The sequence below is a fragment of the Bacillus rossius genome, chromosome 12, assembly GCF_032445375.1.
Source record: "Bacillus rossius redtenbacheri isolate Brsri chromosome 12, Brsri_v3, whole genome shotgun sequence".
Classification (NCBI taxonomy): Eukaryota; Metazoa; Arthropoda; class Insecta; order Phasmatodea; family Bacillidae; genus Bacillus; species Bacillus rossius.
Genome location: NC_086339.1, coordinates 16,318,174 through 16,341,878, shown reverse-complemented (window position 1 = coordinate 16,341,878; position 23,705 = coordinate 16,318,174). Strand labels below are relative to the sequence as shown.

General features: G+C 39.0%; 1 protein-coding gene across 1 annotated transcript; it reads left to right on the top strand.

The window, feature by feature from the left end:
- The first annotated feature begins 1,525 nt into the window (after positions 1-1,525).
- LOC134537597 (uncharacterized) lies at positions 1,526-22,046 on the top strand. The gene is made up of 6 exons (XM_063378192.1): positions 1,526-1,620; positions 8,024-8,130; positions 10,996-11,203; positions 13,217-13,302; positions 16,872-17,013; positions 17,475-22,046. Exons 2-6 carry the CDS (start codon positions 8,053-8,055, stop codon positions 17,624-17,626), a joined length of 666 nt encoding a protein of 221 aa, XP_063234262.1. The 5' UTR covers positions 1,526-1,620; positions 8,024-8,052; the 3' UTR covers positions 17,627-22,046.
- The last annotated feature ends 1,659 nt before the right edge of the window (positions 22,047-23,705 follow it).

Sequence of the window (23,705 nt, the reverse complement as noted above, 5' to 3'; positions counted from 1 at the left end):
GCCTAGGCGTAAGTGGAGACCAAGACACTGGAACGTCACGACGTCATGAACACTGCCGCGGCGTGCTGCAGACAGGGCTGGAACCCGGGCTTTAATTAACAGACAAGGAGGTAAGGAGTTGGAGATGAATAGGGGAGGATTTTTTTTTAATGCGTTGCAAAGGTTGATCATGCTTTAAACATCAATATAATGGACATGAGAAACTCTCCTTTCCTCGTCGTGATTGGCTTTCTACCAGTGACACCAACACTAAAAAAAAAGGCACAGCCCATTCCTCGGAGTATTAGCGGTCTGGCCTACCCTGAGCCGTCCGTCTGGAAGGTTCTACGGGCTCCCGGAGGCCGCAGCACGGAGTGGCGTAGCTAGTACGCCATTGTTCTGGGAGCTTCGGGCGTCGGGTCGACACCTGATGACGCGACACGTCAAAAGGGGTGCGAGACCATTCCAGAAGGGGTGCTGAGGGGTATCAAAAGCGGCGATGCCAGCCTCTGAGCCAGTGGAAAGGAACTACTGGTAACCGAGGAAGAGTCTCTCTCTCTCTCTCTGGTAGCGATACCAGCGAGGGAGACCCAAGAGAGAGCCTCTACGGTTGCGAGTCGGGTGCAGCGAGCGACGGTTCGGGACGGTGTGGCGGCGTGATGTGGGAGAGTGGTGCCGAAAAAAAAAAAAAAATACTTACCTAGGGCACTGAATTTAATAGTTGCCAACCAGATGGTACAGGAGTCCTAACCCAGAAATTTTTGAAAATAAGTTCATCAAAATTCTGTATTAATGAAAATATGACACTAAAATACGAAGCGGAATATTGCACATTCGGCTTAATTATTAATGTAAACTGATAAAAAGTCGGCTGCACGCACGAAAAAGAGTCCCGTTACGCTGTGTCTCGTTACGCTCATTGTACGCTTGCGCCGCATCTATCTCTCTTACACTCGATTGGAACAACCATCGATTTGAATTTTTCGAGGCACATTAAACTGGAAACACTCCCATTCGTTTCCTACTTTTCCTATCATCGTCCTGTCCTTAACAGAATAACACAGATTGGAAGTAGTTAAATAGCAAACATGTTTAAAAGTTACAGTTAAAATAATCTCTTCTTTAAAGTAATAAACATATTTGAATTAATGAGTGCAAATAGAAGTAATTTTTTTCAATTAAATTGTAGATTTAATTTCACTCCTTTGTATCCATACAAAATAGTGATAATTCAATAAAAACGATTCAATTTTATTCATAAAAGTATGCAATCATTTCATCAATGTTTTGTTATGACGTTGTCACGTTAAACTATCGTCCGTAAACCGACTTTACAGACAACCAATTTTTTTATTTTTTTTTTTATTTACACTAAGTGTTTGAAATCCCCCACCAACAGTTGTCCTCAAAGGCACAATTCGGGCCATGCATCCCTCCTGCTGTAGAGTGTCCGACCCCTGCTGTAGCTGAGGAGAAGGCCGGATGTTCGCGCGACGGGTAGTACAGCGGCCAGGAGGGGTGGTTATTGATTGCGCGCTGGGGCGCGAGCGTCGCTCCTGCGGCAGGGATGGTCGCGCGCAGTTGCCGCGTCGCCGCCGCCTGGAGGGTGTCAGCTGTCTCACGTCGCGCCGCCGGGCTCAGGTCAGTATCGATCTCCGTCACCAGTCGGCGCTGCCTCCGACCCCGGCGGCTGCACCTGGCGACGCCCAACGCAACACACGCGAAAAATCTCAACAACGACATTTCAAATATTCGTTTTGAGAATTACGCAACCCCCTTTAACTTCCTGCGTCCACACCTTCCCACATTTTGAATTGGAATGTTTCGAAAACTTTTTAATGCCCGTCATACGATAACACGGGAAACGGAGACTGATCCCACGGAAAGATTTTTTTTACAATGTCACGCGCAGACGGTGATGGAACCCGTACGGATTATCTCGGCAATGCTCGTTACTCCGTGCGACCAATAGAAGCCCAGTACTTGGTTGCGCTGGTAGCCATGTTTGTTTATGTTATAAATACGTTAAAAATTGTTTCAAGAGAAAGTATAAGAATTTTTTTATTATAACTATGTTGTTTATTTTTATTATTTACGTAAATTATACCCGTGATATGACCTCGAATCATAATATGTTTTATAATTAATTAATATTTCGTAACCTTGAAATGCAGTATCATTTTTTTTTATACGTTTCCGTGCATTGTGGAAGCAGTGGACGTGTCAGTGAATTGTTTCCTGAGATCCGTCTCCGTATACGTGCCATTGTAGAATGGGCCTAAACGACGTTTACGTTACGTGCATAGAAGGCCGCATTGTTGTTTTTATTGTATGCATTACGTTTTCACGTGTTAAACTTTCGCATGGTATTTATTTACATTTTCATGTACTATTTTCGTGATAAACACGATCTAACAAAATAATCCCGAAGAATAAATTATTTTTTATACTGTTGTACAAATTTAAGTTGTTATGTACTGTTGTTGACGTCTGGTGCTGTGTAAACGACCGTGATTTCCTAGCATTGGTTGCATGTTGCACTTCTGCGTCGTTTTGCCTTTTGAGTAGTTGCCTTAGGCCGGGCTTATCAACTGTGCAGAGACGCGAGTCGCAAAAATTTAAATTACGATGTTTTCAAACAACCGTTTATAAACTACGCAAGGATCGTCCAATTTTCAATCTCCCGTGTTTTGGCTTGCGTTCTATCTAGCATTCTACAATTCATGTGAATTGTTCCGGAAACTTTTAAATCTCCGATCGTAATGCGTATTGGAGGCAATAAATTTATTTTTTAAAATTTTTTAACACAAGAATCGCGTTTTCATTTTAAGCGATAACACAGTGAAAGCAAATGACGATTATAATCAGATTAATACGTAGTTCACAACATTTCGTGGAGGGAAAAAAAGCAACATATTTATGTAAAGAAGGCCGATTGAGAATAAATATATATTTTTTTTACGTGAATTTGTTTGAGAACGAGTATTTACAGCATTTATAGGGATCAGTGCTTTAGTAAATTTCGGTGCTCAGCCCTATGCGCTGTTTGTGCTTACACAAGCAAGACCAATTTAACCTTACCACCTGGGGCCCGTTTCACAATGTTTACAATCTACAAGTTTACAAATGACAAGCTACAAGAAAAAGTTCACAAGTACTTGTAGATTTCGTTTCACAATAAAATCATATTTGCTTGTAGGTTTTGGGGAGTTTTACAAGTCAGCTGATGAAAGTTTACTAGTAGCCGTTTCACAATGTGTACAAATTACAAGCTACAAGAGAAAGTTCACAAGCTACAAGAAAAAGCTCACAAGTGCTTGTAAATTTCGTTTCACAATAAAATCATATTTACTTGTAGGTTTTGGGGAGTTTTACAAGTAAGCTGATAAAAGTTTACTAGTAGCTGTTTTGGCTAAAGTTGTCGAAAGTTCTGTTTATTTTAATTTGTTATGTAAATGGCGCCAATTGTAGTAGTTAATGAGAAAAAGCTCATATTATTGCAGAAAATAAGGGATGAAAAAGAAATCATATTTGGTGCCTTTTCCAAGAAACTTGATAAAACCATGAAAATAGAGAAATGGAAGGAAATTCATAATTTGGCACAGTCTATTGGCTTAGTTAAAGGTGACAAGGAATGGTCCTACACACGGGATGTGGTGTGGCCCAACATGAGAAAGGGTACAATGGTAAGTATACAAAGTATACATTTAACATGTATTGGAAGTTAGCTTTAATTACGTACCTCGAAATCTAATGAACCTTATGAGAATAGTTTAGGTTATGTTTGTGATGTCGCATAACTGAGTTAATAATTAATTTTATTATTAATAAAAAGAAACAAAATTTGTGTAAAGAAAACACCGCTGAATAAGTTCCCTAATAGTATTAATTTATTTTGCACAACGAATTCAATACTAGTACCCTTACTGTATATATTTTGTTCCAGACAAAAGTGGACAATTCAAAACGAACTGGTACTGCAGGAGGATTGAAATTTAAACAAAACGAAGTGGATGCAATGATCTTGGATATAATTGGACGTGATTCAGAAGTAGTTAGTGGACTAGGAGTGTCAGAAACATGGGCACCTGAAGTAGAAGTATGTAGCTGTAGTGACGCGGTTGAAGAGCCAGTCACGAATGGCACACTGTTAAATGAACCAAATGTTGCACAGTCAAATGAACAGGATCACAATGCCACAGAAAATACTCCATCACCATCAATATGTTATAAAGGAAAGATGCCAAAACGAAAAGTAAAACAAGGTAATTGTATAGCATAACCACATAATTTGACATTTATTTTGTATCCAAACTTCTACCAGATTATTAAAGAGTACCTATTAATAGTTTTATGTCTAATTCCCACATTAAACATGATAGGCCTGGTCTATGACATATAAATGCACTACAACAACAACATATATTTTGACAGATTTTGTAATACAAGTTTACAGTTGTAGTCTGTTCCATAGGAAATTATTACAAAACATAACATTTCATGCTTTTATATAATTTTTAGAAACTTATATATAATTTCAAAAAATAACAATTATTTATTACAATGTGATCTGCTGAATATAAACATAATGAAACAAATATAGGCTTATATTTTCAACAAGAAAAAGTGTAAGTTAAAAACTTTATTGTATATTTTCAGGTAACCAAATTCCATTGTGTGAAGATGCTACTGAAATTGCCGCACTCAAGAAACGTAAACTACATTTGCAAATCGAATACCTTGAGCTTCTCAATGAAAAAACCAGATTAGAGTTAGAAAATCTGAAAAGTGGACACATTCAATACATTGTTAACAATGTAGGACAACCATCACAAATGTTAGTAGTAGAAGATGATTTTAGTGCAGTCAATGAATAATGTAATTAATGTATTGTGGTATTTGAGATAATTATGGGATGGAGCAATATGAATGTTAGTTTTCTCTTTTATTAAAGTAATAAATACACTTTCAAGTAAAAAAAATCGTGTGTCTGTTTAGTTACGCCTAGCTCTTCTTTGCTCAAAAAAATTCATTATTTCCAGTTGTGCATGCACCATATCATTTTCTATGTATCCTTCCTCATCTCCATGTTCAGCCTCGGGCTCCACTTCTTCTTCATGGTGTAATTCACGATGCAAGTCATCAGGGTTTCGAGATATATTGCACAAAGTGGCACAGCATTTTATGACATTTGCTGCAAAAACTGGATTCAACCGTAGATAATTTAAACAGGGGAATTTTTCTTTCATTATGCCAAGGGCATTTTCAATAATTCTTCTAGTACTCTTATGCCTTCTGTTGAACTCTGCCTGTACGTCATCAAATGCATTTCCACGATAAGGGGGAATCAACCAGTTTTTCAGTGGATATGCACTGTCACCCAGTATGATTGCTTGAGGAAATGGTCTCCATCCATTTTCCATTCTTGTAGCCAACATGCTGTTTCTTAAGACGCGGGCATCATGTACACTGCCAGGCCAATTTGCGCTTACATAGTAAAATGTGTAATCTGGTCCACACACAAACATGCAATTAATAGAATGTTTTCCATGCCTGTCAACAAAATCTGCTTCATTTTTCATTGGTGCATCAATGCATATCAATGTTCCATCTACTATTCCACAAACGTTGGGAAAACCAGCAACAGCATAAAAATCTTGTGCTACTCGAACCATATTCATCGGCCAATTTACTATTTGCCTGAATTTAATCAAGTTAACTGCATCAACAACACTATGAACACTCCTGAACACGGATGATTTTGAAACTCCATGCATATCACCGACAGCATGGAACTGACACCCACTACCAAACCAATGCAAAGCAATACAAAGTTGCTGTTTTGCTGTTAGAGCTCCACTTTTGCCTGTAGGATGTTGCAGTTGATGTCCAATATCTTCTAAAAGAGATTCCATAGCTTGAGAAGTCATTCTAAATCTTTCATTATATTCATAGATTGATGAAAATGTATAATTGCATCTGATCCGAAATATCTTACGCCTGCGTTGAATTATATCATAATTTTCTTCATCTGAATCACTGGAACTGCTGCTAAACATTATTTAAAGTTTACCCATTCTGAAAGACTTGTAGCCAATTAACTAACTTTACAAGTTAATTTTACAAATTTGTAAAGCTGTGTCTATATTGTGAAACAAAACACTTGTGAATCATCCTAAAATCACTTGTAAACTGTTTAAATTTCCCTTGTAACATTTTACTTTACTATTTTCATTGTGAAACCAAAATTTAGATGCAACAACAAAACCTTACAATTTACAAGCCTTGTAAAGTTTTAGTTTACAAGTTTCTTTGTGAAACCAGAATTAAGATGCTACAAGGAAATTTTACAATTTACAAGACTTGTAAACATTGTGAAACGGGCCCCTGGTGTGGCATATATGTCGGGTAAACAGTGATTCGCTTTGAAAATCCTCGTCGACCATTGTTTTTAAAAAAATATGTGTATATATAATAAACGAATTTGCCACAGGAAAGTGCAATGGCCAGAGACCTGCAAAATTCGCGGATTCATTCGGTGATAGGCTAGAATTCATACACTCTTAGATAATTTTGCTGTTGGCTTACTGTTCATCTGGACGAATCTCAACCAGTTGTAAACCCTCAACCAAAGAAGGATCGAATCACAGACAAACCAGCTGAGACGACTTACAAGTCGGCAGCCAATGAACTTACGTTATTTGCCCGAGTGTACAGGGGTATGTGCAGTCTATCCTGAAGGCCATCGAAACCGCGAATTTTGCAGGTCTCTAGCAATGGCTCTTGAACGCCATTCGACATCAGACACCTGTGATAAAAGCTTGAACAGTTTGTGAACCGCACGTCTACACCAGGCGGCTGGTTTAATGGTTAACTCCCGATGTCGAATCGAAGCAAGGGTCGTCGGAACAGCATTGATCTGTGCGCGGGGGAAGAAACTCTTCTGCGCTCTCCACGCAGTTTCCCGCAAAAACTCCATGGTCTGATTAAAAAAAATTAAAATAAAATAACTTCTTGATCAGAGCACTTAAATTCGACTTAACGTTTTTGCCCAGTTAAGGCGTGTACGCCTTCTCTTACACTGAACCATGATACATGAAAAACGCATGGTGAGTTACATCTAGGAATCATACGTGAAATTAAATACTAACAAATTACAGCAATTACCAATGAATTATCTAACAATTTAACATCCACGTTTAGTACTAACATAAGCCATGTAAAATGTTTTTTTAATTAAATACAAAAATATAATTAAAAACTAACCTAAAACATATTATGTATTGTTTGTAGAAAAAATATTAAGATATAATTAAAAATTATTATTATGATACTGTCAGCCTCGCACACTCACACACACTCATTCAGTATTCCCTTGTTACGTGTCTGTGAATTTAGAGAGCCAATATGGGATTATTTTTAAACATATTGGTAGGCCGTTGGTGTCCAGCATCCTAGTCTAGGCTGTTCCAGGGACGAGATGCAGTAACCGGGAAGGATTTCGACATTGTTTTGGTTTTTATCAGGGGCGCAACGACAGGGGGGGGGGGAAAGGGTATTTTGCCCCCCCTCCCCCCCTCTGAAACCTTGAAGTGGGGGCAAACGGGGGCAAAGAAAGTGCTGTGTAATCAATTTTTAGATAATAAAACTGCTTAAATAGCACCATTTTCCACCTTGAAATACAAATTTTCCCCGGGGAGGACCCCCGGACCCCCCGCTTCAATAGGGGGGATCGATGATTCTTTATAAAAAGGTATATTACCCCCCTTTGGAAATTTAGTTGTTGCGCCCCTGGTTTTTATGCACGGGTATTAAATGTTCACGATTTGATTTTGATCGGATCCTAATAGACTGTGACGCGATCTTAAAAACGTAAATCGCCGGCATAAATAGTGAGGAACATCAGTTTTACTATCTTGAATTTTTATTTTATTTGTTAAGCTTGACTTTGGTTTAGGTGAAATATGTTAACCTAGAGAACTGTCGTGTTAATGCACCTTTATTTCTAAATGCGTTCTTGTAATCGCTCTTTTTTTTTTCCCAGACCCCCAAGTGAAGCAGTAAACTAGCAGCATGGCCGTACCTGTAAGAAGCTGCTGTTTCTTCTTCAACCTGAGGCAAGGTTCCATGCTGATAGCAGTCATCGAACTGGTATGTCCGTATTTCGCATTTGTTAACTAGGTCTAAAGCAAGTCATCTAGTCTGGCACAGCTACTTTTGTAGTTTGGTTGCGTTTGAATCGCAAGTAGCGGGCTATGATATCCTATCATATTTAATGTTAAGACTAGTGATGCACATGGCATTTTGACTGAAATAAAACATTTTATTTTTTAATGTGTTCAAGCTATCTAATTGTGGCTACTTCACGCATTGTTCGGATCTGCCAAGTTAGCTCTGGAGATCTGGATCTCCCGCTAAGTTCACTCTCACCATTTAGCTTTTTTGAGATTAGTCGTTCTTAATTCTAAGGGGCTAACAGAATGCCCTATAATAGACAACGACAAAAACCAACATAATTTAATAGAAAACAAAGTGTAATACAATGGAAACTAAAAATAACCAACAGAATACAAAGGAATACATCCATTAAACAATAGAACAACAAAAACAAACAGAATCCAATAAAACCATTAGTAAACAGAATCCAATGGGAAATACTAGAAAAATAGAATATATACAACAGAAACCAACACACTTATTGCAGCAGGAACAAACAGAACCCAATACACTTTGCTCAAATATGATTTACAACAGAATCCAATATGGCCTTTGACAACAGAAACCAAAAGAATTTTTTTTGTGGTTCAGTTTTACCATTGAATATATATATATATTCAATGGTTTTACCCAACACAAACAACTGAAACCCAATACAGTCATTGTTTTATACCTCATAAAACAACCAGATGTATTATATTACTCTGAAATCTTATCTGGCATCTGGCACCCAACAGGAACTAGGCCTAACTACTGAAATTTCAGTTGGGTTATGGTTTTTGTTGTAAATTTTTTTTGGTATGGTTGCATGTACGTTTGTTTTCATCCTCCATTGAACCGCAGGTTGAATGACAACCTTTCAGTTACCTATCTGGTAAATGAAGCTTAATAATTAGCACTGGTATACAGCCAATGAATACATGATATCGGCACCAGTGTGCTAGAGCATGCGAAGACTAGACTACAGGTCACGGGAACTGCTAAATGTTCCAGTCTTATTTATTTATTGAGACACACAAGGCCCGTCTACAACATTGCGTATCTGTGGGCGGGTCCGTGTCCTTATCTTAATGTGAATGACGTCAAATTGTCACACGGAAAAACGGCCCTGTCTACAATTGCGATGTCCGATGTTCAAATATATACTGATTTATAAAGTAGTCACAAGAGCGCAATAAAAATAAAGCGCTAAAATAAAAGTTTTTTTTTCTCGATTGTTTTTGTTCATTGTTTTCATGCATTTGTAAATGAGTACGCATCTAAATGTTCAGTATAATTTATTTATCCTGCAAAGACAAAAGTAAATGCTAACAAATGAATTTCTAAGCACACTGCAATAATTAATGCGTGTGTGTTTGTTATTTTCTGTTTACTTTATGAGACGTGTTCTTCTTCTACGCTTACAAAGGATACATGTTGGAACAAAACGTTCAAGTTGACTAACGTATTTGAACCATCGCCCACGCCACCCATGACGTCAGAGGGTCACTAGGGCCAATCAGCGATCGGTGTCCGTCGGACACGATCTGGGACACTGCAATTGCAGACGGGAGAACCCCCCCCCCTTTTTTTTTCCCCCCTCCAAACCAAGGATGGTTGGACAACACACGAGTTTAACGTAAAAATGATTTCATTTCCCTCGAAATTAAACATAAATTTAACTCATGCCATTTGTAGTCACCAAGCTTCGCAGCGAATCTTCAAAAGTCGGTTACTTCACAATCCCCGTTAAGGCCCGTCTACACTAGTCCGAACCTGTGCGTGGTCCGTGTCCTTACCCGAATGTGAGTGACGTCACATTGTCTCACCGAAAACTGCCCTGTCCACAATTGTGATGTCCGATGTCCGAATGTATTGATTTCTAAAGTTGTCACCAGAGCGCAGTAAATGTGCCAAACAAAATGTTTTGTTTATTGTTTTGATGCTTTGTAGTTTGAGATTGAACTTATGAAAGTTGTGGGAGTTCAATATTATATATTCAATTTCCTTCAATAACAAAAAACAAACACCACGTTTTCAAACGGGAACAGGAAATTCAAATATCGTGAATGTTATGTTCTTTTTCTGTGTCCGAAGTACACAGGTTGGGACAAAAAGTTCAAATTGACGAATGTCTTCGGACCCAGGTAGGTTCGGACCTTCGCCCACTTGACGCATGACGTCAGAGGGTCACGTGGACCAATCAGCGAGTGTCCTTCGGACACAGTTTAGGACATTGCTGTTGTAGACGGGCCTTTAAATAGGCGCAAAACCAGGAGGTTGGGGACCGCATACAGCGGCCTGGGACTCCTCGATGCCGAGTTCGGGTGCTCGGCCCCCCGGGTCCGCTACTGGCGACGATGACATCCCCTGTCAGCAGAGGCTTTGAATATATATACTGTATAGAAGTCGCCAGCCCACGTTAAAATTTCTAATACGGTTTTGAGGTAGTTGGTTAATTCACCGCCGCAATCGCCACCATCTCTAGGGCATCGACTTGTGGTGGTCCCTAGCGGACAAGTGTCGAACTCTTCAAACACCCCTTCCCCCTCCCGTTGAACGACCTTGAGCTGCAGTGAATGATGGGTGGGGGGGTGCGGAGGAATGACAGCGGGCGACAGAGCTGCGCTCTAACGTGTAAATAACAACTAAGACGATGCAGGGCGTTGCGGCAGCGCACTGCAGCGGTGAAGTTCCCAAGCTGCTCATCATGCGCTCCTGAAAAACGTAGAGTAAATCCTATCCTCTCGCGACTTCTATACAGTATATATGTTCAAAGGCAGAGGGGAGCAGACGGGAGACGGGGCCCTCTGTGCGCAGCTGCTGTCGGCCATCGCGCTGTTCCTGCTGCTGCTGGGGTCTGCGCACGCGCAGGAGGTGGCGGCCATGCTGGAGGCGGACATGGAGGACAGCGAGCGCGACGAGCGCATGCTCGTGGTGCCGGACCGCCGCGAGTCGCTGCTGTGGCTGCAGCCGCACCACTTCAACAACCAGATGCGTCTGCAGAAGGCGCAGCACCTCGCCCTGGGTGACTGTCCACCCTGCGTCTCTCAGTGGCGTAGCCAGGATTTGTGTATGGGGGGTGTTAAGAAGCATGCCCCCCCCCCTCCCCCGTATTAAAGCGGGGGGTCCGGGGTGGTCCTCCCCCGGGAAAATTTGGATTTTAAGGTGTAAAATAGTGCTATTTTAGCAGTTTTCGGTTCTTAAATTTAAATATTATAATGGTAAATTTTTTTTATTAATTTTAATATGAAATTTGTTTGAGTGATGAATAAGAAATTAATTAAAGATCTGGTGCTAAGGGGGAGGGGTTTGAACCCCTAACCCCCCCCCCCCTTTAGCTACGCCCCTGCGCCTGAGCAAGGGAACGGGCCGCCACCACGACGGTTTCGCGGTTACTGAACCCTCTCCCCCCTCTCTTTTAATCCGTGAGGGGGCGCCATTTCCAAGTCTGGCCAGGTCAGTGGCAGATCCAAGGGCGGGTACCAGGGGCAGGGGCGTAGCCAGGGGGGGGGGGGGTTAAGGGTTCAAACCCCCCCCCCCCTAGCACCAAATCTTTAGTTAATTTCTTATTCATCACTCAAACAAATTTCATATTAAAATTAATAAAATTTTTACCATTACAATATTTTAATTTAAGTACCGAAAACTGCTAAAATAGCACTATTTTACACCTTAAAATCCAAATTTTCCCGGGGGAGGACCACCCCGGACCCCCCGCTTTAATACGGGGGAGGGGGGGGGCATGCTTCTTAACACCCCCCATACACAAATCCTGGCTACGCCACTGACCAGGGGCAAGTGCCCCCCCCCCCCCTTCTCGAAAAACCAGTTGTCTGCTACATTAATATTGCCGACAAAAATGATTGTTTCTGAAACCAATAAAATATTTTAATATAATTAATGAATTTCTTGTAGAATTATAAAATCTGGTATTTGGATGTTATGTGTAGTGTGAGTAGATTGAATACAATGTTAGTAATTTTAAGACATTTTTTCTCTGGCTTCTCTGAAACCCTAGAGTGCCCCCTCCGAGGTGAACCTCTGAATCAGCCACTGGGCGAGGGGTGCCAGTCACTTTAGCTACGCCACTGCCGTCATCCCGAAGTTTAATTTTCATGTTATAATTTCGGTTTAGAATTATAGAACTATTTATCTAAATTATTGGAACGGTACTAGGCTGATTCACTTAGCAGATAGTCCTAATGACTTAATGTCTTAAATGCAAGTAGTTTTAACTCTATTGCTAGAATAGATAATGATATTTTGTTTTAATAAACATGCTTTTTCATAATATATAACTAGGTTAGTTGGTTGACAGACAAATTACACCTCTAAATAATCATTCCTCTCATGTTTATTATTTTTCATATCTAATCCAACAAATACCTTCTCCTTCGCCTGCTCCTTCTCAAAATGCATTACATGTTTATATTGTTTTATTTTATTTTGGAATGAGATAAAAAAAAACTGTCTTTTATCTCAATGTCTGGCGTACTGTTGGCTGAAAGGGCTAAAGCCAAGAGCGTATGCAGAATTTCATTTTTGTTGGGGTGGGAGGGAGGGGGGGATAGAAACACTTCGCTCAGTATTTGCTTTCAAATTATTTCCAGTTGTTGGTGGCAGTGATATATATATATATTTTTTTAGGATTTCCGGTGGTGGGGGTGGGAATGGGGATATATCACCTCCCATCCCCTCCCTTTGCGTACGCCCTTGGCTAAAACTTCTGGCTGGTGAGCCAAAAGTGTCAAGTTAAATTCCACTGAGGCAAGGTTTTATCACATGTGAACAATTTCCTTCCTGGGTTTAATAGTATTGGGTGTTGCGTTGTCCATTCACCTCCACTCTGCAGAAGGGCAATGGTGTACCATTGCAAAATCATCTTGCATTGTATGTGGCCTCAGACATACCATGGCCACCTCTACGCGGTGATTGGCCGAACAACCTATCATCACAACCACCACCACCACCTTCTGAATGAACATCATTGGAGCACATCTTGTGTCCATGAGAGACTCATAAACTTTGTTTGTTTCAGTAATGATCGTCGGGCTGTACACGGGTATCGCGCTGGTGACCATCCACCTCATCAGCTGTGTTCTTCTGCTGTACGGAGCCATCATGGTAGGGACACCCCAAATACATACATCTGTAACAGTGGCGAGGCGTGGGTTGATTGCATGTGTAAGCAATTCATTAAACCATTTACTTAAATTACTAAATCATTACGAACTTACTACTAGGAGACAGTTCAGAAAACTAACATGCCTAAGGAATAGATAATTTTGTTTTAGTAAAATGTTTATAATGTTTATTTACTAATTTATCACGAGTGGATGTAAATCCCTGCCTTAGTAGATGTAAACTCACCCTCAGATTTGATGAGCCTGGTACTGGTGGTGACTCGCTCCGCCAAGATGGACGACGATCATGAACTTAATTCTCTGTGTCATGAAAGGAAAGCTATGCACTAATGTTTTTAGTTCTAAAAATACCAAACGTAACCCAAGTGTTCAGTCACTACTTATACATAAGCTGATTTTGACGGCCCTGCTTCGCAAACATGTTGATCACATCGTCGTAAAACGTATTATTTTTTGTTAGGTCTTGCAATACCTTTTTTTTTTCAATTGATAACAAAGACAATGCTGAGACCCGCGATTGCCCTTGAGAGTTACGGAAATACCTGTATAATGTTACGATCGCGCTTGGCTGCAGTGCTGGCGTCGCCACGCTCGTTCGGCCTGTCTGCGCCCCCTTCCACCCGCATCCTCTCCCTGGTATCTCGTGTCATACTATCGCGCGACATCCTGACCGTCGCAGCGCGCACCTGCCTCAGATCGGGTTACTTAAAAGAGGCCGCACTGCGGAATAAAAGGACTCAGACGCCTTTATCGGCGTTCTTAGAGCAGCCACCGCGTCCTTCGAGGACTCACGACGCGTTTCTGGGCATTTCGACGGCGAAGGTCGCGAGATATCTCGGAGACATGCCCGATTGTTCTGGATGGGAACCCAAGGGCTATTTAAGGAGGTTGGGCCGACCTTCGAGTCAGTCAGTCGGTGACTGAGTGAGTTCTCCCGCGGCGGAGTTTCCGGGCGATAGTGCCGCGGGTGCGGCAGAGTGGCGAAGTCCTTGGATGAAGGTTCCAGGGCAGGGAGTGAGTGAGTTCAGTGGAGTCGGGAGTTTCCGGGCGATAGTGCCGCAGGTGCGGCAGAGTGGCGAAGTCCTTGGACGAAGGTTCCAGGGCAGGGAGTGAGTAAGTTCAGTGGAGTCGGTAGTTTTCCCGCGGCGGAGTTTCCGGGCGATAGAGTCGCGGGCGCGGCGGAGCCGAGTGAAGTTCCGAGTGAGGCGTCGTGTGGGATCTCGGCGAAGGGTGTGACGGCGGCGGCGGAGTGCGGCGACGGAGTCCCGCGGCGGAGACCCACGAGGGGTGCTGCGGTCAGAGTTGCGCCGGAAGTGCGGCCCAGCGAGGTGTGTGAAACGAGTGACTGGGGAATTGGCATTTCTTTAAGTGTAGTTAATTATTTGCCAATTTAGAAGATTATTTGTAAGTGACAAGTAGTGGTAATAAATAAAACTGTGTGTGTGAAATAAAATCTATTAATTGGGCTATCCTTTACGAACCCCCGCAGGTAAATCGTAACAATATTTTATTCTCTTCAGGACAGAAGGATCTTCCTGCAGATGAACTAGTGGTCGGAATCGTCAAAACCAAACAAATAAGTTTCTATGCTTCGGGAAGAGTTTCGTGCAAATCATTCAAGTACAAATATTTATGTAACTCGGCCACGCTGTTCTTGTGAAATTCTTTTGAAGAATAAACCACGGAAAGTTCACTTCTCAGTTTGGCAAAATCGAAGAATTGTCCATAAGAAAATTTTAAGGACTGGAATAGTTTTTCGGGAAATGATCGTGAATAAACAGAAAACTCAATGAAATTGAGCAAACCAATGAAGAAGAGACTGCCAATATCACCATATATTTGACTTATTTTTTCTTTAATTGTGTCTATGATTTCAAAATATAATCGTCTGTAACAAGTATTCTTGTCATCCGAAATGTTATCTATCCCTTCTTTTTTTGGGCTGACTATCTTCTGTCAAGCTACCAAATTATACTAAATTTTGCACCAGAAATTATCGAAACTGTCACGTAGTTTCTCAAGATATTGCTGAAATTGTTCTACCCTTTCAATGCATTTTTAACACCACATAAAATAAAATAAATTCTAAACCTTGTTCCTTATGCGTTTATAATATCTCGCACTAACCACGTTTCAATTATTGATAATCGCTGTACGTTACATGATTAAAACAAGAAAGCTGTTGACAGGCCAATCATGGCACTAAGATCGTCGTAGAGGAGAGTTTCCCCGCTTCGATAAGCGAAGTGGTGTCTGAATTTCCAGTCGGCTGATAGTGGCTGCAAGCAGGAAGCTATCTGCTTACAGCGTGCACGGCTGGGTTGTCAACTTACAGGCGGATGGTAACGGGATGCCCAGCTGAGCGGACCTCCGCCCTCCCTCTGGCACGCACATTCGTAGGAGGGGGTGACGGTCTGGCCAATAAGAGCTCACAGCTGCCTGTATTCAAGAGGAGAAGTGCTTACAGAGGGGTGTCCACGACGGGGAAACTAGCCATTTTTCGCGCTGCCGCAGAGGGTAGAGGGCAAGTAGGCAGCTCGGCCGGCTTCAGCCAGCTTGTAGGGATGACGTGCGGTTAGGGAGGGGTGTCCACTGTCTAACAATTACAAACAACGAGTCGTCAATGCGGCGGTATGATAAAAGACTGTGTGTTAGCTATTCAAGCGTTTATCATTGATAGATGCCACTTCAGAATGCATTACCACATAGGTAGGACATTTTCAAACTGTAAGCACTGCTTACAATGCTTACGTAGAATATTCGCCCCTGATCTGTAATTTGGCAGACAATTGTAACAACATTATCAAAGATTTGTGCCCACAGTTTCAATAAGTGTCAAGAGAAACTAATGACCCGGGAGGGGGAAAGGGATAAATAAATTTATCGCAGCCTCTCAATATTTAATATACAACTTTTCAAAAATTAAAAAAAAAATTAAGACACGTACGTATTTCTTATAAGGTTTCCTATGCATTCTATTAAAAATAGAATTGCTCATTTTTGTCTTATATAGGTAAATCCAGGCGTTACAAAGAATCACGAAACTCAACCAGTGCCCCTTTTGTTCTCAGGGCTCAGGGGATTTTGCCCCCCTCCCTTCTCGTTCCCAATAGTCCTGGCTGTCTCTGTGCGATTATGTAGCATGTCTGCGTTCCACCACAGTGATGGGGTTCGAACCCCCAGGACACACCAAGAACCAGCGCAGTTTAATACTTGTGAAAAATATAACAGACTTTCTTGTTAGCTGGCACTTGTCTGTAAACTCCCTCTTATTCTCCTCCATTGAGCACCTCACTCCCAAGTGTTATGCTCTAATGAATCACTACTCTACTAATCCCAGGAGCGTATGCAAAATATCATTGGCTGGCAGGAGGTATAAAACTTATTTGCCTGATGTTTTCTTTCAAATTATATTTTTTTTTGATGGAAATTATATTGTTTTTAGGATTTCTTGCTTACACTTGTGACTAATCCTACCAGCTGTGTTAGTGAGGTAGAGCCTAAAGCAGGGCTCTCGGAAATGTTCAATCGAGTGTGACTGGTCCGCAGCGAGTGCGGCAGTTCCTGCTGCCGTGGATCAGCATCGTGCTCATCAGCCTGGCGTTCTCGCTGACGGGCCTCCTGGTGTCCATGCTGCTGCGGCGGGGCACCGTCCCCCTGCTGCTGGTCACCGCCCTCGGCATGCAGATACGTGAGTCCGCCCCTCCTTCCCTGGCCCTGCCCCTTACCACCGCCAGCCCACCAGTGGCGTAGCCAGGATTTGTGTATGGGGGGGGGGGGTGTTAAGAAGCATCCCCCCCCCATCCCGTATTAAAGCGGGGGGTCCGGGGTGGTCCTCCCCCGGGAAAATTTGGATTATAAGGTGTAAAATAGTGCTATTTTAGCAGTTTTCGGTACTTAAATTTAAATATTGTTATGGTAATTTTTTTTATTAATTTTAATATGAAATTTGTTTGAGTGATGAATAAGAAATTAATTAAAGATTTGGTGCTAAGGGTGGGGGGGTTTGAACACCTAATAGGGATTTACGTACATATTTGACACTCTACACTAAATACGGCAGACACAAGTCACGCAGGCAGCAATAGCTGTCGAGAAAGAACCACCTCACCCCTGAGCAGTCGTACAGAAGTATGTATATTTTTGTGGCAGGGCTGTTCTCGTGGCTGGTGGTGTACAGTTACTACCGGCACCTGTACGAGGCCCAGAGCACCTCGTGCGCCATGATGGTCCAGCAGGACGCCAAGGCCGTCGGCAACGGCTACATGAACTTCCCCCACTACTACAAGCCGGCCGAGGTCTAGGAGGGCGCTGGGTCGGCGGCAGGTCCCAAGACTGCCGTTGCCGTTGCAGCGCTGGGGGGTCGCAAAGAACCGAGTGTGCTGATGATGATGGGATGCTGTACGCAGTAACATCCCCACCAACTGCGTCGTTTCTTGGGAATCGGCCCGTAGTCGTATCCCAAGTGATATGCATCCACATTTCCGTAGAAGAGTACGTCAGGGCACAACTGCACGGTTTCAGTTGTCAAAAAAAAAAACTTGAGTCTTTAGTTATTCATAAAGACTTAAGTAATATATTTTCATATAAGTTAGTCGAACTGACAGGATGTTAAGTATTTTGGGGTTGTGGACGCCCCTAAATTATTCATGAAGCCTTGCACCATAGTAATATATACATATATATCTTACTGCTTGCAGTTATTACGTGGTGAAGATAGTTGTATTGATGTTAGGCAAGAAATTAAATGCTATACCTACTTTAACAAAATACACCCCTAGTTGCCTTTCTCCAGAAAAATGTAGTCATGAAAAATTACATTCAATTTTAAGTACAAGCTATGATTTTTCCTATGGATACCTACTTGCTTCCAATATGCTTTTCAGATGGCTGTTAGAAAAGATACAAGACACATTCCTATTTCACTTACTTTCACAAGTAAACTGGTGTGTATATCCGACCCGAATCTCCAAGTGAACCATGCATCCATTTACCATATAGCTAAAGCAAATATAAATTAAAAATGAAAATTTTAAAGCAGCAATAAAAATAAAAAAAATTTTATTCACTGAAAAGTGCACTTACAAACATTAAATTTATTTAAACAACATTTACCCATCACCATTAATAATTTGTAAGCACAATAGGTACTTTCTCTACAAATCAGCGGGAAAACATCTTATATATGCTGATATTGGTATATTAGCAATAAACTGAACTGTCTTGTGATATATTCTTCAGATAAACATTAGTATTTACCAGAAGTTGATAATCATTTACTTGTGTACATAGGAACTATACCAGAAAATAATTAACTGCTACGTATATTATCAGCATGTTCTCACTAACAAGTATAAAATTTGTAAGCAATTAATTTAGATTCTCCCCGGCCTTTTGAACTTTCGAGCAAAACCTGAGAATTTTAAATGTTTTCATTTCATTTAAACAGCTAAGTGAATTCCAAAAAAAATTATTTATATATATTTTTTAGGTTTAGACTTCAAGGAACATTACAAACTAAAAAAAAATGACAGGATCTTTGTGTTTCAAGACACAGTGCCACATCATTTGTTCGATATCTGTAGTAAACATTGGCGTAGCTGTGTTCATAAATTTGGGGGGGGGGGGGGGGGGGACAAATAATGATTTTGATGTCATGTAAACCCATTCCCCTCCATCGGAAAATTTTGATTTTAAAAGTGCAAAATAGCGCTTTTTAAGCAGTTTTTGTATCTAACCATTGGATACATCAATGTTAAAATTAGTATTGTTTCCTTAAGATAAAATTTGATGAGAGAAGAAATTACAAATAAAGTTGGGCAGAATAATATTATAAAATAAAAATATCACTGTCTAGAAAGTTGGGTGGGACAGACCCTCCACCCAAAAAGTTCAGGGGGACACGTCCCCCCTGTCCCCCCCCGGTTCCTACGCCCCTGGTAGTAAACTAAATAATTTCCTATTTAAATACTTAAAACATAAATTATTTAACTATTACATGAACAAATATGATTTAAAAGTACTATTTTAATTGTTTTTGTGTGCAGTCTCAGAACACAAACATTTTTCAGGAACATCCACTTTCATGAAACTAGTACATTACAACAAAACTATTAAAAAAATATATGAAAAATGAAGTTGGCTCTAAAACAGTGAAAATTAAAACAAAAGTCATAAACACAATGTAGTGAATAAATTTCATGAAATAATGGCTAAACTGATAAGCCTGAAGGTTTGGCTTAACCCATCATGTTAGTTTTTTTTTTTTTAATTCAAGACTTTTGCGAAGAAATATTTAAATATTTTTTAAATTGAACTTAGGTAAATAAAATTACATGCATTAACCAGTTATAGAATCACAGATAATTAACTTCTAGTACGTGACAATGATGCAAGTAGTCAGACAAAAAATTTAACTTTGAATGTTTGCCTAAATTGTTACAATCCAGCAAATAATGTGCACAGTATATCTGGCACCAAAATGAACAGAGGTATGTACCTAATTTGTAGTACTAACATAGTGATAATGACATGAAAATGTTAAGACCCCCAACTTGGAAATAACATATCATTTTGAGAGTCCCTTTATGAAGTGTAAATGCAAATACTGTGCATATTATAATGAGTTAACTTACACATTACACATGGGAACATAGGCACACACTGTTCAAGTTATAGTGAGATAAGTGTTGAATGAAACAATAAGATTTTGAAGGCTCAAAAAAATCTTGTAAATTTCAAAAACAATATTATTTTAAATATAAGTATTTGATGCTACGTGAATGCGTGTTTTTTGTTTTGTTACAGTGACAATACATAGCCGTCATACATGTTCACCGAGGCATACGTCAAAATGGCCTCACCTTACATTGAACACAGTATCACATTTCTCATTTGCTTCTGGTTGAAAACACTAACGTCTCAACTCACTTCAGTGTATACCACTAGCATAACAAAAAAAACTTTAAAATTAGATATGTATAGGCTAATCAAATACTCAAATACCACCAAGTTTTTTTTTTTGTTTTCAAAAGATTTGAAGAAAATTATTTAAAGCTCAGTCTCACATGCTATTATCGTCCCCCCCCCCCCTCTTTTTCCCACCCACAATTTCTCCTCATTAAATTAGTTAAGAGCTATCTCTGTAAATTTAACCCGATACCAAATTTACATTTGCTATTGTGTTAGAAATAGTTTCAACAGATATTCACTAAATGTAATAATATAACTGCTGTTAAAAAGTGTGCATGCAAGTGTTAACGTATTGACGCCCATCTTATTACACACAGCAAAAATCTGTTGGAAATATTTATGACAAAACCACCAAATGCAAGAGAAGTGTGTGTATAACAGTGATTGTAAACAAAAACCTACGCAAAGTGTAAAGTAAAACTTTTTACATATTAAACTTCACAGATGGGATAAGTGCTGGAATAGTCAGGTTTTTAAATCCTTTATTCTTTTTTAATTTATTGAATTTTAGAAAGCAAACATTATAAGCAGGAAATAAATACGTTTTCTTTATGGGGAAAATGTTGGGGACTTAAAAAAAAAATATGTTATAAGCAGGAAAACATTTTACCAGGTTTCTACTGTAAATATCCTTTCTTTAATTTCAAAAAATCAAAAATATAATAGGTTGAATGCTTCTTCAAAACTTAATTTCAGTGTTTTACTCTGACATTTTTTAAAACTCTGACTATATAGATCTAAATTCAAATTAGAAAGAGGCTTAGAAATTGAATTTCGAGACTCGGATTTGAGAAAAACCAAGTTTACTTGACTCATCACTGTTTAAAATTTCAAAATGCTTCTTGTTAAACCAGAAATTAATGTGTAGAAACAATTTTTTTTTTCTCTCCCTAGGCAGAAGTAGGACCACTAAAACATTCCTTCTCATGTTGAAACTCCAAACGAATGTGTTTCCCCAATGAGTCGCAAACAGGTAAGCAATGTGTATCCATCACTGCAGCCAGTTGTATGCATAATTTTGATTACATATCTAGTTTGTAACATGCACACTTCAAGTTTCATCCACTGGCTAGGCTTCTGGGAATCCCATTTATTTTTCTTTTTAATCAAATATAAAAATATTTGAGGATATCAAATATTTTACAAATTCAATTTAAAAAATATGTGGGCCTTTTTTTATTTCACACTCTAGGAGTGCAAAAATAAAGTTAACATATATATGAAGACAAAATGGAGTGATGTGAAATGCAATAAAAATTAAAATAAAAACTGGCCATGCATTTTCTTAAACCAAGATCATTTTTAAGTGGTTTGAAAACTATTAAGTCAATCAAATAAGTATGCACATTGAAATATAATTTTTTAATCACGAAAAAATTATTCGTTACATAATAGAACATGTATGTACTGTTTTGTAGAAAACAAATCCCAATTTCTCAATAAATCTTGTTGGCTTCATTTAAGTCCCACTTACTGATTTATTGGTAATAAATAATCAAAAAAATTTAAAAGAATACTTGCAGGGCATTTTGCCTGGGCACATGTTAACATTGAAGTATTGAATGTCTTAAATATTTAAACAGTACTGTTATGTATGTTAAGAAATTTTTATATTTTTAAAATAGAAGATTTTTAGAATAGCTTTATAATTATAATTCATTGTTAATACTATTGTGAAATTAATACTTCCAATGTATGCACAATATATGTAATAATGACAAGCCAATAAAGTTTCAATATATTGAAGGGAAAATAAAATCTTTTTCACTTTTTCAGGAACATCCATTTTCATCAAACTAGCACATTGCAACCAAAACTATTAAAAAATTATTAGTTAAAATTAAAACAAAAGTCATAAACACAAGGTAGTAAATAAATTTCATGAAATAATGGCTAAACTGACAATCTGAAGTCTATATTCTAATTAGTGGTGCACCGATATGACTTTACCGATTACCGATTCGATTACCGATTATGAGAGCAATAATCGGAAGATACCGATTCAGTTACCGATTATAATGAACAAATTTTTTAAAGTGTAATAATGCACATAAAAATTTTTATTCCCATGTGAATTTAATAACAAGATTATGTAAAATTGAGAATACAGTTATAATAACAGTATAAAAAATATATAAAATACACTATTAAGTCATTGCAAAGTGTAAATTAAATTAACTTCTATTTATATTTGTTATTGTAAACAACTTGAACTACAGTCTAATAATTGTAATTTACAGTGGGTAAGTTTTTGTTGCGGGAAACTAGCATTATTATCGACTATCACATAAGGTTGCATTGAGAAATCACCGTTTAACAATGTAAACATGCTATATTTTGTTCACTTGAGTTTATAGAAAAATGTTTCCACACTTCACTTTTTTTCTCCCTACTCGCCATCTCACTATAATGATATAAAAATGACTCAAAACCAATTCTAGCACATGTGATTTTATTAATGTTGACTGAATGTATAAAATTATAAATACTTTTTTCACTTTTCACGTCACATACAAATAACACAACAACGGATAATGTTACCAAAGACGCCCATAACGAGTTGTAAAACGCAGTGATAAACTCTGAAAGGTATCGGGACCACGATTTTGAACCGCTACTACGACTCGAAAAGATTGATTCTCATAGAATTCACTGCAACTGCTTGTGGTATTTTGATTGCGTGCCATCTATTTTATGTCTCTGGCTACAGGTAATGTACAAGGCCACTAAACAAAAGACAAAACGTAAATAAACATGTAGGAAAAATGTATTTTTTATTGTTGGAGGCAATGAGATTTATTAAACTTAACGAAATATCTGTAATCTTGACGGAGTTAGATGAATTTTGTAATATATACAAATATTACCGTATTTCGTCCTAAAATGTGTAACAAAATATTACACGGTAAAAACTTCTTAATTACGCCGGGACGTAGATAATCGGCAAAGTAATCGTTAAGATAATCGCCGATTACGATTAATCGGTAAGTACCCATAATCGCTGATTACGATGCATCGGTATCCGCATCGGTGCACCACTAATTCTAATATTACCTGGATTTGGTATAATTTCACATATTATTTCACTTGAGAGGTTTAACATTTTCAGATTTTAAAATTTTTTTTTAATTCATTGATTTTAATTTTTTTATTATTTTACTAAAATAAATTATGATAAATAGTATTATTATAATTTGGATTGTTACAATTTTGTTTGAATGATATTATATTATGTCTGTGTTATGCTAAGAAAAAAACAAAAGGAACACTTCAAGTTAAAATTATCATTACAGGCAAGCACTATAAGGCTGATAAAGGAAGAGATATATAGAAGAAAAAATATTGTGTTGATGAATCGTACAAAATTTTGCTGCTGAGACAGCACACCCCCACTATCTTTTTTTTTTGTAT